The sequence below is a fragment of the Somniosus microcephalus genome, unplaced genomic scaffold, assembly GCF_052327205.1.
Source record: "Somniosus microcephalus isolate GS21.2 unplaced genomic scaffold, FLI_Smic_1.0 unresolved_chr9, whole genome shotgun sequence".
In the NCBI taxonomy this organism is placed as follows: domain Eukaryota; kingdom Metazoa; phylum Chordata; class Chondrichthyes; order Squaliformes; family Somniosidae; genus Somniosus; species Somniosus microcephalus.
In genome coordinates, this window is record NW_028225187.1 from 41,577,516 (window position 1) to 41,594,644 (window position 17,129).

General features: G+C 45.6%; 1 protein-coding gene across 1 annotated transcript; it reads right to left on the reverse strand.

The window, feature by feature from the left end:
- Positions 1-1,229: 1,229 nt before the first annotated feature.
- Positions 1,230-16,252, reverse strand: LOC147085116 (NACHT, LRR and PYD domains-containing protein 3-like). The gene is made up of 6 exons (XM_085979306.1): positions 16,105-16,252; positions 15,938-16,004; positions 9,270-11,046; positions 6,315-6,401; positions 6,006-6,173; positions 1,230-1,798 (listed from the first exon to the last, which is right to left on the reverse strand). Exons 1-6 carry the CDS (start codon positions 16,213-16,215, stop codon positions 1,711-1,713), a joined length of 2,298 nt encoding a protein of 765 aa, XP_085835432.1. The 5' UTR covers positions 16,216-16,252; the 3' UTR covers positions 1,230-1,710.
- Positions 16,253-17,129: the final 877 nt, after the last annotated feature.

Consider the following 17,129-nt stretch of genomic DNA (forward strand, 5'->3'; position numbering starts at 1 on the left):
ATGGTCTTCCTCAGGGAAGCATGCTTGCACTGCTGCTGTACAACATCTACACGAATGACCAACCTATAGACGGTGTTACACGCCGTTTTATATATGCTGATGATGACTTATGTTTCACTGCCCAAAGCACTGATTTTAACGCCGTGGAGAAAACACTTTCTGAGGCCTTGGAGGGACTAAAATCCTACGATGAAGAAAACCACCTTCGCGCAAACCCATCAAAGACGCAAGTTTGTGCATTCCACCTCAGAAACGGGAAGCCAAACGTCAGCTGAAAGTAACCTGGTGTGGAGCAACACTGACGCATTGCGGGCACCCTATCTACTTAGGAGGCACGCTTGACTGATGCCTCACCTTCAAGAACCACATCGAGAAGACAAAGGCAAAAGTGAGCGTACGAAACAACGTCCTGCATAAGCTCACTAACAAAAGATGGGGAACAAGCCCAAAAACGTTGCGAACCAGTGCACGTGCTCTTTGCTATTCCACTGCCGAATACGCCTGCCCTGCATGGGAAAGGTCTACTCATGCAAAGAAGATGGATGCTGTTCTGAATGCAAGCTGCCGATTTATCACAGGTTGCTTAAAACCAACAAACACCAACAGCCTATATATCCTGGTGGGTATCGCTCCCCCTGATATAAGAAGGTAGCCAGCAAGAAAGAGCGACTCCGTCAAACATCAGATGAGAGACACCCTCTGCATTGTCATACACCTACACCCAGCCGCCTAAAGTCAACAAAGAGCTTCATGAACAGTGTTGTTCCATTACAATCAACCTCATCTGAAGCCCACATTGCCTTGTGGAAAGACCGGCTCGCCAGTCTTGAACAACCCCCAGCGATGGAAATTTTACTTGATGAAAGCCTTCCCCCAGGAGCTAATTGCAACTGGGCAACCTGGAAGTGCCTTAACAGACTTAGGACCAGTGTAGGTTGCTCAAAGGTGTCACTAAGCAAATGGGGGTATTCAACCAGCCCGACAACTTGTGAATGTGGAACTGAGGCGCAGACTATGCAACATCTCCTGCAATGTCCATCGTTAGAGGAACCCTGCACTGTTGAAGATCTTGCCGAATTCAACAACAAGGCGCAAAAATGTGTCCAGTTCTGGCTGGGTTATGTATAGACTGTCCGTGGACACGATAGGACGACTGACTGTCTGTCTGTCTGCTACTCACATTCTCCCTCCCACCCACATTGAATTAAATTTACAGTAACATGACACACACTCTCAGACTCTGCAATTTGCAGACACAGACACGCACACACATACAGACACACTCACGCAGACTCTGCAATTTGCAGACACACAGACACCCACGCACATACAGACACAATCAGAGACTCGGCAATTTGCAGAAACTCACACATCCATTTTGAAAAGGGTGCAGCCTGGGGAGCAGCTGAGTCACGTGACCCTGTGGCTGGGCCTCTGACCTCAAAATGGGAGATGACGCGATCAGCTCGAGCTGGAAATCCTTAAATTAAATTGAAATCAAATCAACGGCCGGAAATGGTCACACAATGGGAGCAGTGACGTCATCAATTGGAATGTTCACACAATGGGAGCAGTGACGTCATCACTTGGAATGTTCACACAATGGGAGCAGTGACGTCATCACTTGGAATGTTCACACAATGGGAGCAGTGACGTCACCACTTGCAATAGTCGCACAATGGGAGCAGTGGCGTCAATCACTTTGACTGTTCACACCCCCACTTTCAGTCCGGGCCTCGTTTCCTGCAGTGCCCTCAGGTGTCTCTGTCCGGTTAAACTGAACTGATTATCCAACAGCCTGAAACAGATTGAAGACTAATCAGGAAATAAATAGATTGACCAGCAATGTAAATAACCGCGAGACTGGGCTTAATATTACAATAATAATTACAGACAAATATTACCCAGAAAAGTGACTGAATCCCATTGATATTTTACTTAATTAAAGGGGTAAGTCATGCCAGGAGAGCCCAGCCCCGTGTTATGCTCCTCTTGCTCTATGTGGGAATTCAGGGACGCTGCCAGTGTCCCTGACGACCACGTGTGCCAGAAATGCATCCAGCTGCAGCTACTAATGGGCCGTATTGAGGCGCTGGATTTGCGGATGGATGGGTTGTGGAGCATTCATGATGCTGAGAGGGTCGTGGATTACACGTTTGACGCAGCAGGGTAGGGCTGCACAGGCAGCAGGGAAATGGGTGACCACCAGGCGGAGCAATAGAAGCAGGCAGGTAGTGCAGGGGACCCCTGTGGCCAACCCCCTTTCAAACAGGTATACCAATTTGGATACTGTTGAGGTTGATGACTCACCAGGGGAAGGCAGCAGCAGCCAACTTCCTGGCACCAGGGGTGCTTCTGCTGCTCAGGAAGGGAGGAAAAAGAGTGGGAGAGCAATAGTGGTAGGGGATTCTATCTTTAGGGGAACAGATAGGCGTTTCTGTGGCCATAGACGTGACTCCAGAATGGTTTGTTGCCTCCTTGGTGCCAAAGTCAAGGATGTCACTGAACGGCTGCAGGGCATTCTGAAGGGGGAGGGTGAACAGGCAGAGGTCGTGGTTCACATTGGGACCAACGACATAGGTAGGAGGCGGGATGAGGTCGTGCAGCAAGAATTTAGGGAGCTAGGTAGCAGATTAAAGGGTAGGACCTCAAAGGTTGTAATCCCTGGATTACTCCCAGTGCCACATGCTAGTGAGTATAGGAATAGGAGGATAGAGCAGATGAATGCGTGGCTAGAGTTGGTGCAGGAGGGAGGGCTTTAGTTTCCTGGATCACTGGGCCTGCTTCTGGGGAAGGCGGGACTTGTACAAGTCGGACGGGTTGCACCTGAACCAGGGCGGGACAAATATCCTTGCGGGGAGGTTTGCTAGCACTGTTCGGGGGGGGTTAAACTAAAATGGCAGAGGTTTGGGAACCTGAGCAGGGAGACAGAGGAAAGGAAAACAGGGATAAAAGCAAAAGATAAGAAGGAGAAAAACAAAAGTGGCAGTCAAAGAAATCAATGGTTTAAATCAAACGTGGCCACAATAAATAATAATTCTAATAGGTCTAAGAGCGTTAAAAAAACAAGCCGCAAGGCTTTGTGTCTTAATGCGAGGAGCATTTGTAATAAGGTTGATGAATTGGCTGCGCTAATAGAGGTAAACAAATATGATTTGTTTGGGATTACGGAAACGTGGCTCAAAGATGGCCAAGACTGGGAACTCAACATCCAGGGGTATTCGACATTCAGGAAAGATAGTCAAAAAGGAAAGGGAGGTGGGGTAGCATTACTGGTTAAAGAAGGGATTAATACAATTGTAATGAAGGATATTAGCTCTGATGATGTGGAATCTGTATGGGTAGAATTGAGAAATACAAAGGGGAAAAAAACATTAGTGGGAGCACTATATAGACCTCCAAACAGTAAGGTGGAGTTTGGGGATGGCATTAAAAGGGAAATTACAGAAGCGTGCAGTAAGGGCACAGCAGTCATCATGGGTGACTTTAATCTACTTATAGATTGGGCCAACTAAATTAGTAACAATACTGTGGAGGAGGAATTCCTGGAGTGTTTACGGGATGGTTTCCTGGACCAATATGTCGAGGAACCAACCAGAGATCAAGCCATCCTAGACTGGGTATTATGTAACGAGAAAGGATTAATTAGCAATCCTGTATGAGGCCCCTTGGGTTGGAGCGATCATAATATGTTCGAATTGTTCATTAAGATGGAGAATGAAGTCGTTGGCTCAGAGACAAGGGTCCTCAATTTAAATAAAGGAAACTACGATGGTCTGAGGAGCGAGTTGGTTAGCATCGATTGGGGAATGGCACTCAAAGGGTTCATGGTGGATAGGCAATGGCAAACATTCAAAGACCGAATGGATGAGCTACAGAATTTGTTCATAACAGTTTGGCATATAAATAAAACAAAAAAGGTGACTCAACCGTGGCTAACAAGGGAAATTAGGGATAGCATAAGATCCAAGGAGAGGACATATAAATTGGCTAGAAAAAGCAATAATCCTGAGAATTGGGAGCAGTTTAGGAGTCAACAAAGGAGGACAAAGGGATTAATTAAGAAAGGGAAAATAGAATATGAGAGTAAGCTATCAGGGAACATATAAACTGACTTTAAAAGCTTTTATAGATATGTGAAGAGAAAAAGATTGCTGAAGTCAAGCATAGGTCCCTTACAGTCAGAAACAGGGGAATTTATCTTGGGAAACAAGGAAATGGCAGACCAACTAAATACATACTTTGGTTCTGTCTTCACAAAGGAGGTCAGAAATAACCTCGCAGAGATGCCGGGGAACATAGGGTCTGATGAAAGGGAGGAAATGAAATAAATCAGCATTTGTAGGGAAATGGTGTTAGGTAAATTGATGGGACTGAAGGCCAATAAATCCCCAGGGCCTGATGGTCTACATCCCAGGGTACTTAATGAGGTGGCCCTAGAGATAGTAGATGCATTGCTGGTCATCTTCCAGAACTCGATAGACTCTGGAACGGTACCCATGGATTGGAGGGTAGCTAATGTTACCCCACTATTCAAAAAAGGTGGTAGAGAAAAAGCGGGGAAATATAGACCGGTAAGCCTGACATCGGTAGTGGGAAAATGCTAGCGCCTATTATAAAAGATGTAATAGCAGAGCACCTGGAAAGCAGTGACAGGATCGGGCAAAGTCAACATGGATTTACAAAAGGTAAATCATGCTTGACTAATCTACTGGAATTTTTTGAGGATGTAACTGGTAAAAAGATAAGGGAGAACCAGTGGATGTGGTGTATTTGGACTTTCAGAAGGCTTTCGATGAGGTCCCACATAAGAGATTAGCGTGTAAAGTTAAGGCACATGGGATTGGGGGCAAGGTATTGACTTGGATAGAGAACTGGTTGGTGGACAGAAAGCAAAGAGTTGGAATAAACGAGTCATTTTCCGAGTGGCAGGCAGTGACTAGTGGGGTACCGCAAGGATCGGTCCTAGGACCCCAGCTGTTCACAATATATATTAATGATCTGGACGAGGGAATTGGATGTAATATCTCCAAATTTACAGACGACACAAAGCTGGGTGGGAGGGTAAGCTGTGAGGAGGATGTCGTGAAATTCCAATACGATTTGGACAGGTTGGCTGATTGGGCAGAAACATGGCAAATGCACTATAACGTGGATAAATGTGAGGTTATCCACTTTGGTGGCAAAAACAGTAAGGCAGATTATTATTTGAATGGCAATAGATTGGGAGAAGGGGAAGTGAAAAGAGACCTGGGTGTCCTTGTGCACTAGTCGCTGAAGGTAAGCATGCAGGTGCAGCAGGCGGTTAAGAAGGCAAATGGTATGTTGGCCTTCGTAGCAAGAGGGTTCGAGTAAAGGAACAAGGATGTCTTGCTACAGTTGTGCAGGGCCTTGATGAGACCGCACCTCGTGTATTGTGTGCAGTTTTGGTCACCTTACCTGAGGAAAGACGTTCTTGCCATGGAGGGAGTGCAGCGAAGATTCACCAGGCTGATACCTGGGATGGCAGGAATGACGTATGAGGAGAGATTGTGTCGATTGTGCTTATACTCACTGGAGTTGAGAAATTTGAGAGGGGATCTCATCGAAACCTATAAAATTCTGTCAGGTCTGGACAGACTAGATGCAGGAAGGATGTTTCTGATGGCCGGGGAGTCCAGAACCAGGGGTCATAGTCTAAGCATAAGGGGTAAGCCATTTAGGACTGAAATGAGGAGGAATTTCTTCACCCAGAGAATGTTGAACCTGTGGAATTCTCTGCCACAGAGGGCGGTGGAGGCCAGTTCATTAAATATATTCCAGAAAGAATTGGATATATTTCTTGAGGCTAAAGGGATCAAGGGATATGGGGAGAAGGCAGGGACAGGTTACTGAATTTGGATGATCAGCCATGATCTCATTGAATGGCGGAGCAGGCTCGAAGGGCCGAATGGCCTACTCCTGCTCCTATCATTTATGTTTCTATGTTTCTATGTATTACATTAAACATTAACACAAACACTCACCAGATCCGCTCCAGACTCCTGCAGTTCAGTATGAGGTGGCTGAGAGCCGGAACAGATCGGTCTGTGAAGGAGTTGAATTCCATGGACAGATCCGTCAGTGAGCGGTTTGTACTGAGAGCGGAGGAGAGATCCTCGGCACAAGAATCTGTGAGACCGACAACCCATAGACTGGGGATCAGAGAGAGAAATAACAGGAATCAGGGTAAATCCCCAGAGTTTATTAATAACAACATTACTGATACAAATATTAATGTACAGTGTCAGACATCCAGTTATTATAAACACAATCTCTCACAGTCTGGTACTTACTCCAGTTTCTGTATTTTACAGTCCGGGTTCCTCAGAGCAGCAAACAATAGTTTCACTCCTGAATCTCCCAGTTTATTATAACCCAGTCTAAACACAAACAGAGAGAGAGAGAAAAACGGAATCAAAGCCCGGATCTGATATAATTTTCTCTCTGGGATATTACAGCAATCACAAAATACTTCAGGAAATCAATAACCTGGTTTTCGCCCGCGATTTCCCACCCGGGTGGGTCGTGTGGGGCCGGGTCGGTGGGGGCAGGGGCCGGGGTCGGGTCGGGTCGGTTGGGGCCGGGTTGTGTGGGGGTGGGGTCGGGTCGGGTAAGGTCGGGGTCCCAACGAACCCGCCACTGATGGCGCCCGCTGACCTGTTAAATTCCCCCCTCACTGGGAATGTACCTCACTCTGTCCAACTGCCATATATTCAGGGACTGTCCGTAAATGTATTTATTAAATAAAGTGCTGTCTGTGTGAAGCCTTTAAAATGTCCCGCAGTCCGGTCTCATTCCCTGATGATCAGAATTACCCTCCCGGAGCTCAGTGACCGGCCTCGTCATATTTGGAGAAATTTGTCCCATTTCCGCTGCTCTGTAAATCCCGGATTTTATGGGAATGGGGTTATTTTCCCAGAATTAAATGATAAAGCGGTGAATCCCTGTACTTTATACTCTGTGCATTATATTAAGCTGTATAATATCTCGGGGTGAGTTATATTGTGAAATGATAACTGCTGCTGTAAAATCCGTCCCCCAGGATTTTATATAACAAGGAGAATTTATGCTGAAATTAAAACAGGAAATGCTGGAAATACCCAGCAGGTCAGGCAGCATCTGTAGAGAGAGAAACAGAGTTAATGTTTCAGGACAAGGACCCTTCGTCAGAACTGGAACAAGTTACAGATGTAACAGATGTTTAAGCAAGTTAAGGGGCCGGGAAAGGTGGGGGGAGCGGAGGAAAGAACAAAAGGGAAGGTCTGTGATAGGGTGGAAGACAGGAGAGATTAAAAGACAAAAGGGATAATGGTGCAAGCAAAAGGTGATGGTAATGGGACAAGTTAAAAATCAAATGATGAATCTAGCTAAGGTGTAAATGTCAATGGCAAAGTCATCAACAGCTGACATGCGAGAGAAAAACAAGGGAAAAGGAAAATCAATAATGAAACGAATAAAATAGGGGCTGAGTTTATCGTCTGAAATTGTTGAACACGATATTGAGTCCAGAAGGCTGTAAAGTGCCTCATTGAAAGATGAGGTGCTGTTCCTCGATCTTATGTTGTACTTTGTTGGAAGAGTGTAAGAGGCCGTGAGCGGAGAGATCAGAGTGGGAGTGGAGCAGAGAATAAAGTGACAGGTGACCAGAAGCTCGGGGTCACACTTACGGACTGAGCGGAGGTGTTCCGCAAAGCGGTCACCCAATCTGCGTTTGCTCTCCCTAATGTAGAGGAGACCGCATCGTGAGCAGTGAATACAATATACTAAATGGCAAGAAGTATAAGTAAATCACTGTTTTACCTGGAAGGAGTGTTTTGGGCACTGGACAGTGGGAAGGGAAGAGTCAAAAGGGCAGGTGTTGCATCCCCTGCGCTTGCATGGGAAGGTGCCTTGGGAAGGGGAAAGAGAAGAGGAAGTGATGTTGGGGTGATTGAGGAGTGAACCAGGGTGTCGCGGAGGGAGTGGACCCTTCAGAATGCTGAAAGGGGAGGTGAGGGGAAGAAGTGTTTGGTGGTGGGGTCACGCTGGATGTGACGGAAATGGTGGAGGATGATCCATTGAATGCGGAGGCTGGTGGGGTGAAAGGTGAGAACAAGGTGAACACTATCGTAGTTCCGGATGGGATGGGAAGGGGTGAGAGCAGAAGTGCAGGAGATAGAATGGACACGGTCAAGAGCCGTGTCAACCACGGTAGAGGGGAATCCTCGGTTGAGGAAAAGGGAAGACATGTCGGAAGCACTAATATGGAAGGTGGCATCATCAGAGCAAATGCGGCAGGGACAGAAAAACTGGGAGAATGGACCAGCGTCCTTACAGGAAGCGAGGTGGGAGGAAGTGTATTCCAGGTAGCTGTGGGAGTCAGAGGGCTTATAGTGAATGCTTGTCAATAGCAGCAATAGAGTTTATTCTGTCCCGTTACAAGTTTTAAATGTCCCTGTGCTCCTAGTTTATAGGGGAGGATAGTCTCTCACTTTATTGCCATTAAACTGGCTCTACGTTTATTTCAGGTGTAACTGGCCCGACAGTTTTTGGGGAATTTTCGGAAGTTCCCTCCCCGAGCGGGGCCTCACTCACATGGGGGCAGATTATGGGGAATTCCCGGGTTCACTGCCCCCAGTTTACCCAGGAGCCGCCCGCTGTGTGCGAGGCCCCACCGCTGGCCGGTGTGTGTCTGTACTCCGCTTAGAGTGGAACCTTTTCACCAGCAGGTTTAAGATCCTGAATATCAATCTACTAAATCTTTAAGAATGTGTATAGTTGTAAACATTTACAGCTGAAAGAATTCCCGATCCCCCAATATTCCCAATCCAGGAAACTACCCCCTCGACAGGGCACAGTATTGGAGTAAATGTCGAACTGTTAGAGATTTAAACTCGGGTTTCTCTCCTGTTTCCAGTTGATATGGTGGATGTGGAAAACATTTAAAATTAATTTTATCTTTACTGACTGTTTATATTTTATGTTTACATTCCGCTGTCCAGCCTTATTAAATATTATTTATTGTAATTAAATTATCAGACTCTCAGTGACCTGTATCTGCTGATCCCTACTTGTTCACAAGGATCCATTTTAGATTCTCCAGTCCTGAGGGAACTACTGACCGATCCTCTTATTATTGGTCATATTTGTGTTGAATCCGCTTCTCTCTGGTTTAACTGAACTGTTTGTTTCCCTACATTACGGAGCAGCAACACAATGCCTGACTGTTCTACAATTCACCCAACAGTTAGAGACAAATAAACTGTTACCTCAACACCCGGCATTTGTGCAGCACGGGGCCCAGCCGCTGGAGTCCTTCACACAGAATGTTGCAGTTCTCTAGACCGAGTTCTTTTATCGTATCACAGAGTCCAATGACATGAGACAGGACTGCACAGTCAATCGGAGTCAATGGCAATCCACTAAATGTAAGTGTTTTCACAGATCCCACTGTGGTCTGAGCCAGTGCTTTATTCTGAGACTCAAACAGGTAGTGGAATATATTCAGGAGGTTCCTTTTACCAGTTTCACTCGTTGTGTTTCCAATCTGTCCTTCAATCTTCTCCTTCACCCAATCAATCACTCGGCAGGTGGTTTGATGAAGAAGAAATGGACCCAGAAACTCCTCCAGGGGCCGAGCTGCCTGTGGGGAGGAGAGACCAGCAACAATATGGAGAAATATCTCAAATCGCCCATCTTCCTTGCTGTGGGCTTCTCTGAGGAGTTTCAGGATGTCCCCGGGATCTGGAGTCAGGAATTGTGCGAGTGCGGCTACAAACTCTTGGATGGTGAGGTGCGGGAATGTGTACACCGCGCTCTGGGCAGATTCATCTCTCTCCAAAAGTTCCATCATGAACCCAGACAGGAACTGGGAAGGTTGTAGATTGTACTTGACCAAATCTCCATTTCCAAACACAATCTTCTTCTCGGAGACTCCTGTGAAGGCCATCTCACCAATCTTCAGTAACACATCACGGGAGCTTTCAATCTCCCGGCCATGGTTTTTAAGAATGTTGTAAATATAGTAGGAATATAGTTGGGTGATTGTCTTGGGAACTTGCTTCTGATTCCTGTCTCTTTGTGTAAAGAAGGGGCCCAGTGACAGACCGAGGATCCAGCAGTAGGAAGGGTTGTAGCACATGGTGTACAGGATCTTGTTCTCCTCCACGTGTTTGAAAACAGCTGCTGCCACCATCTGATCTTCAAAAAACTTGTTGAAATATTCCTTCCGTTCTTCACCAACAAATCCCAGGATTTCAGCCCAGACACCGATCTCAGCCATTTCCAATAAATGTAATGCAGTGGGGCGGCTGGTCACTAGCACTGAACATCCTGGGAGCAGCTTGTGCTGTATTAAACTGTACACAATGTCAGACACTTCACACCAGTCTTCAGGATCTGTGCACCTGTGCTGAGGTCCTGTATTTCTCCGATTGTCAGCAAAATCGATGCTGTCATTGAATTCATCCAAACCATCGAATATAAATAGCAATCCCTCTGGGTTCTTCCAGAGCTCTCCCAGAATATTCCCAAAGTAAGGATACAGATCCAGTATCAAATTCCTCAGATTTATTCTACAGTTAATAGCGTTCAAATCCCGGAATTTAAAACTGAAAACAAATTGAAAGTGTGGGTATATTTTCCCAGTGGCCCAGTCATGGACAATCTTTTGTACCATTGTTGTTTTTCCAATTCCCGGGACTCCGCTCACTGCTGCTGAACTCGCAGACTTGGATTGCCGGACGTTACCCTTGATTTTCGGAAACAAACCTCCAATCTGAGAAAAACAGCTCTGGAACAATTGATCAGTTCGGATTTTTTCCAGCACTCCCCGGAGGTGTTTCTCTCTCCACTCTTCATGGTCTCGGCCTCTTGCCAGCAGTTCATGTTCTACAAGTGTCCGATCTCGAACAGTAGAAATTACCGTTAGCTCAGCGTATCGATCAACCAGCTGGAAAATCTTAACCTTCTCCCTTATTAGGATAGTGTTCACTCTCAGTTTTTCAGTTTGTACCCGGAGTGTTTCCTTGTGCTTCTGCTGAACATCTCCGATTAGAACAGACATAAAATGGTTCTCAGTATTATTTGTATTGACATAAAAATAACTTTTCAATACCATTTCACTATTAAGTAAAATAATGCAAGATTCAATTGGCAATTTCGATAGAGGTGCGTGTAGAAATTAAAACTCAGTTAGTCGCTGAGAACTGTTTCAAATCCTCACGTGATTCTAATATTTACTGGGAAATAGGGCACAGGATATTACTGGGATATGGACAGAGTACGAATGGTCAAATGTACCACTTTTATTGTACCAGACCTTGGGCAGGCTATCTGGGGCATTGTGTGAATTGGGAGTGGGACAGACTGTGAATGGTCAATTGTCCCACTGCTTCTGTATGAGACCTTGGGCAGGTTATCTGGGGCATTGTGTGAATTGGGAGAGAGACAGACTGTGAATGGTCAAGTGTCCAACTGTTATTGTATCAGACCTTGGGCAGGTTATCTGGGGCATTGTGTGAATTGGGAGTGGGACAGACTATGAATGGTCAAGTGTCCCACTGTTACTGTATCAGACCTTGGGCAGGTTATCTGGGGCATTGTGTGAATTGGGAGTGGGACAGACTATGAATGGTCAAGTGTCCCACTGTTACTGTATCAGTCATTGCGCAGGTTATCTAGGGCATTGTTTGAATTGGGAATGGGACAGACTGAATGGATGGATGTCCCACAGTTATTGTATCAGACCTTGGGCAGATTATCTGTGATATTTTGTGAATTGGGAGTGGGAAAGACTGTGAATGGTCAAGTGCCCACTATTATTGCATCAGACCTTGGGCAAGTTATCTGGGACATTGTGTGAATTGGGAGTGGGACAGATTGTGAATGGCCCAGTCTTCCACTGTTACTGTATCAGACCTTGGGCAGGTTATCTGGGTCATTGTGTGAATTGTGAGTGGGACAGACTGTGAGTGGTCAAGTGTCCCACTGTTATTGTATCAGACCTTGGGCAAGTTATCTGGGGGATTGTGTGAATTGGGAGTGGGACAGACTGTGAATGGATGGATGTTCCACTCGGCATTCTACTGAACCATTAACTGAGCTTCCGACCCCATATCCTCACCATCACAAAGTTTGCCTACTTCCACCTCTGCCATATCCTCAATCTCCACCCTTGCCTTCGCTCAGCTGCTGCTGCAGCACTCATCCATGCTCCTCATTACTTCCGGACTCGATTATTCCAATGGTCTCCTGGCTGGCCTCCCACCTTACACCCTCCATAAATAAGCTCATTTGAAACTCTGGTGCCCATATCCGAATTCGCATCAATCCTGTTTACCCATGGGCTACATTGGCTCCTGGTCAGGCAACGTCTGGACTTAAACATTCTCATTCTTATTTTCGAATTCCTCCATGTCCTAGCCCCCTCGTTATCTCTGTAACCTCCTCCAGCCACACAATCCACTGAGGGAACTGTGCGCCTGCAATTCATGCCCCTTTCACATACTAGGTTTACATTGTTCCATCATTGCCGGCTGTGCTTCAGCTGCCAGGACGCTGAGCTCAGGAATTAGCACTCTTATCATTTCCCTCCCTTAACAAAAGGTTCACTGCAAATGTCTCAGGGTTTGGGCAGGTTATCTGGGGTATTGTGTGACTGAGAGAGGGACCGACTGTGAATAGGCCGTAGGTAGATTGCTATTGTTTCATAAATTGTGCAGGTTATCCGATGTATTGCGTGCACTGAGAAAGGTGATTGAAAGTATTCAGAGTTTAGGCTGTAAGAAGGGTTACTGGGTTTGATGAGTTTTGTTTGGTCAGGAGACTTCGGTATTGAAATGCTTTAATGGATTTCACAAAATGAATGCAGGAAGCAGGCTCACAATTAGCAAAATAATTAACAACGGAGTGAATTGAAAGTAAGAGGGTAACTCAGGGTATTTTTGTCACCCATAGTGTAATTCATCGGGTGGGCCACGTTAGACGGGGTAGGGACAATTGAATGAGTTTGTGTAGATACACAGGGAGGAGGGGTAAGTGGGTCATCTCTATAACAGGGACAGGCTTATTTTGGTTCAAAAACACATTTTCTGCACCTAATCATTCTCCTGTTATAATGGGCCGGATTTTCCTACCCCTACGGTTGGTTACGAGGTGTGTACGCACCCATAGGCATCTCGCACGTGTCGGTTTCAGGCAATAGAAGCGCATGTGCTGAAAACCGGCACTGGCGATCTGTCAAGGTCCGCCTGCCCAGGAAAATTGCCTCTGCGGGTGGAGAGATGCGCTTTTTGCACAACTTCCGCCCGCTGAAAGGCCATGGAATACCTATGCCTGGTAAAAGCAGGTGTAAGGCCTGCTTTTATCAGCTTAAGAATGTTGAAAAATAGAAAAATTAAATTTGATAACGCCATAGCATACAAGGCTACAGTCCAAGTGCTGGACAATGGGATTAGATTAGACAGGGTTTGACGGCCAGCACAGACACGATGGGCCTCTTTCTGTGCTGTATAACTCTGACTCAATTCTGTGTGTACAGACCTGTCAAAAGTATGAAGGGGAATCCCGTTCTTTAATTTGTTCACCTAGCCCACGTGATCCCAGTGGTGTGCAAACCACATGCGCCCCTGGGATACGGGGGCCTCTACCAGTGTGGACCCAGAGAGGCCCGGCGCGGACCCGGAGAGGCCCAGCCTCGGGGTCTATGGATCCAACAGTTAGGTTCGTAGATTTTTTTCCGATCTGAGGCATCCGCAGGCAGGAAGCCTCCGATCGGAAATTCAGGGCCATTGTTTATCAGAAATTGCGATCATTTTTTCAGCAGTTTTCTACATGGGTTTATTGAATGTGTTTTATAACAATCCTGTCATATCACTGATTAGAAACAGAAATAGAACTATAGCCCACTTCACTCAGTGTAATGTTAGTGCAGAAAACATTGACAGTTCATTTGAAATGTTCTACCAATAATCATACTCTGTTGTTTAATGTTGGTCTTAGTTTCCTATACTGCAGCTTTGGGAACTAACATATTTCCGTTAGTCATTACATTGGGTCTAAAAAGACTCGGGAATTGAAGGACTATTCTTTGAGTAGAATAATGTTCGCTCTTTCACTGCAATTGCGAAGCTACTTAATAACCTAATCAGCTTCAACATTGGCCTGGATTTTGCTGTAATAATAATGGGGAGACTGTCAGCGCTCGCCGTTATTACTGGATAAAATTGACAGCAACTTCTTGTGTCTCACATGTGTGGTTAAACACGGAAATCCAGTAGTTGCTGTCAGAGATACCCTCCTCTCCCAGAAGAGGCGCTGTTGCAGTCCTCGCCGATAGTCGGCATTGAAATCACTGCAACGGCGTAAACTTGGGGTACTTACCCATTAATTCCACACTGAAGACGGCTGAAAGAGTTAGGGCTAGGGCATACAGGATTAAGTGAGATTTTTAACGGCCTAATAAGTGATAATTACTGCTGAACAATCTCTCTGGCCCTGAAAAAAATTAATATATATGTGTGGAGTCTCACACCAACAGAAGAAAATTAATGTTGCAGATTTAATATGTGCATATTTACATTTTCTGCTTGTCTCCTTTATCTCTCTTCCTTAATCCCATGTACATTGCTCAAACTTTATTTCATTTGCTCTACTTGATATAAATGTAATTTATATTTCCTGTTTTATGATTCCTGGTTTGGAATCTGTGTCTCAGTGAGGATCCTTCCCTGTGACTGGCTGAAGAGCCGCGCTGTTTCTTCCCCTGCTCACAGTCCACAGATACCCTGTAGAGGGCACTACACTGGAAAATACAACTCGTGGCAGCAAGTCTAAAGACGGTCAAATCTTTGTGGGCAACTGTCAACGCACCTTTGATGCGGTTTCGTGAACCTGCCTGGTTTGTATGGGATTTCACAGTTACCAGGATCCTGCCAGGTGTGTATGTTGATTCGCAGTGTATAATGATCCTGCCAGGTGTTTATGGGCTTTCACAGTATATCAGGACCCTGCCAGGTGTGTATGGGGTTTCACAGTGTACCAGGATCCTGACAGGTGTGTATGGGGTTTCAAAGTGTATCAGGATCCTGCCAGGTGTGTATGGGGTTTCACAGTGAACCAGGATCCTGCCAGGTGTGTATGGGGTTTCACAGTGTATCAGGATCCTGCCAGGTGTTTATGGGTTTTCACAGTGTATCAGGACCCTGCCAGGTGTGTATGGGGTTTCACAGTGTACCAGGATCCTGACAGGTGTGTATGGGGTTTCAAAGTGTATCAGGATCCTGCCAGGTGTGTATGGGGTTTCACAGTGAATCAGGGTCCTGCCAGCTGTGTATGGGGTTTCACAGTAAATCAGGGTCCTGCCAGGTGTATATGGGGTTTCACAGTGTATCGGGATCCTGCCAGGTTTGTACGGGATTTCACAGTGTATCAGGATCCTGCCAGTTGTGTATGGGGTTCCACAGTGCATCAGGATCCTGCCAGGAGCGTATGGGTCATCACAGTGTATCAGGATCCTGCCAGGTGTGTATGGGGTTTCACAGTGTATCAGAATTCTGCCAGGTGTGTATGGGGTTTCACAGTGTATTAGGATCCTGCCAGGTGTGTATGGAGTTTCAGTGTATCAGGATCCTGCCAGGTGTGTATGGGGTTTCACAGTGTATCAGGATCCTGTCACGTGTTTGCAATGTGCAGTTGGATTAACTGGAGAATAGAAGACCTGTAAATTTGCCAATAATTCCAAAATCGGTGTTAAATGTAAATTGAACCTACGCAGATCTTTTGTGGATTAATCACGAATCCAAATGATGTTTAATGCTGTATCTCCAGCCTTTGTTCCTCTGACTGCCAGATTCTGACAACCTCTCACAAACGGATACAGTCAAACATTCTGATTCTAACGTGAAATAAACATTGAAATTTCCCTTTTCTCACTTACCTTTCAGGTGACTGGGTACTTCGGATAAACCTTGTGCAATGTTCATGTAAACAAAACGTGTCACAACCTGTTGAAATCAATGAACTTTCATGAAATCAGATCTGTGTGATATTATAGTAAACTCTGCAGTGTTTGAATCTGAATTTGCATTCCATGTGTGATTTTACCGTACCATGTTCCTCGATTTCTTTCAGTATATTGTTCAGCTTTGGTAATCTGTGGCGCATTTTCACAAAGGATTCCCACATCACCCTTCGGGCCCCAGAGCCTTTCTCCATCACCAGATTTAGGAGAAGTTTGGAACTGTCGGCCCGGTTTCCCGTCTCTCTGAGCTCAGTGATTTTCTGTAAAGAATAATAATGAATTTATTGAGGAGCGGAGTGGAAGATGAATACTGTTAACGAGAAGGAAAGGATCTACACGGTGATGGGATCTCCCCATTGTTTTGAGCACAGAAAGTAATCACTGGGACGGGTACTGGTCCATTCTGAACATGGGCTGAATTTTCTGTAAACATCTTGATTCACTCATTCACGGGAAATAAATAAGATAGAAGGAAAAAATAAATCCGAAATCTTGTTCTAGGAGAGTGAGGAATCACTGAGTATCAGCAATAGGTTTAATGGGATTAGTTCTCTCTCTCCCTCAGTGTCCAACATGACATCAGATTCCTGACTGACAATATGATACACTTGCTTCTCATACTTACTTCCTGCTGTCACACTTTGTTATTTACTTAGAAATAAAACACAGCGAATCAGAGCTCCAGTGGCAGGGAAGGGACGACACGGAAGTGAGGGAAGCAGCTAGAAAACTGCCTGAGAAATTACACCGACTAATCAAAACAACCACTCTTGGTATATTGGTCAGCAGAATCTACCAATAATAACAATAATAATGATGACAAATCCAGTCTCTCCAATAGCATGCTTCTTCAGCAATTGAAATGACAGACACTTAATTTCTTGCACAATCGCTGCCGGTATGAAACCCCAGTAACTGGGAGCACGTGTCCACCAATGGATAGTCAGGGCTTCAATCACCAACTTACATTTTTATAGGGCTTTTAAAGTAGAAACTAGTCCCAGGGTGTTACAGAGAGGCGGAATCAGACAATGAACCCGTGACATGGCAGGATAAAATAGCAGAGGTGGCCAGAAGCTGGAGGAAAGGTAAGGTTTAAGGAGTAGAG

Bases quoted from the DNA above. Each gene is read 5' to 3' on its own strand.
- LOC147085116 (XM_085979306.1), bottom strand. From the start codon at position 16,215: ATGGAGAAAGGCTCTGGGGCCCGAAGGGTGATGTGGGAATCCTTTGTG. The intron at 6,174-6,314 runs GTAAGTACCAGA...TCTGATCCCCAG, and splicing joins TGTAAAATACAGAAACTGGA to TCTATGGGTTGTCGGTCTCA. The intron at 1,799-6,005 runs GTGAGTGTTTGT...AATCTGTTTCAG, and splicing joins AGGAGTCTGGAGCGGATCTG to GCTGTTGGATAATCAGTTCA.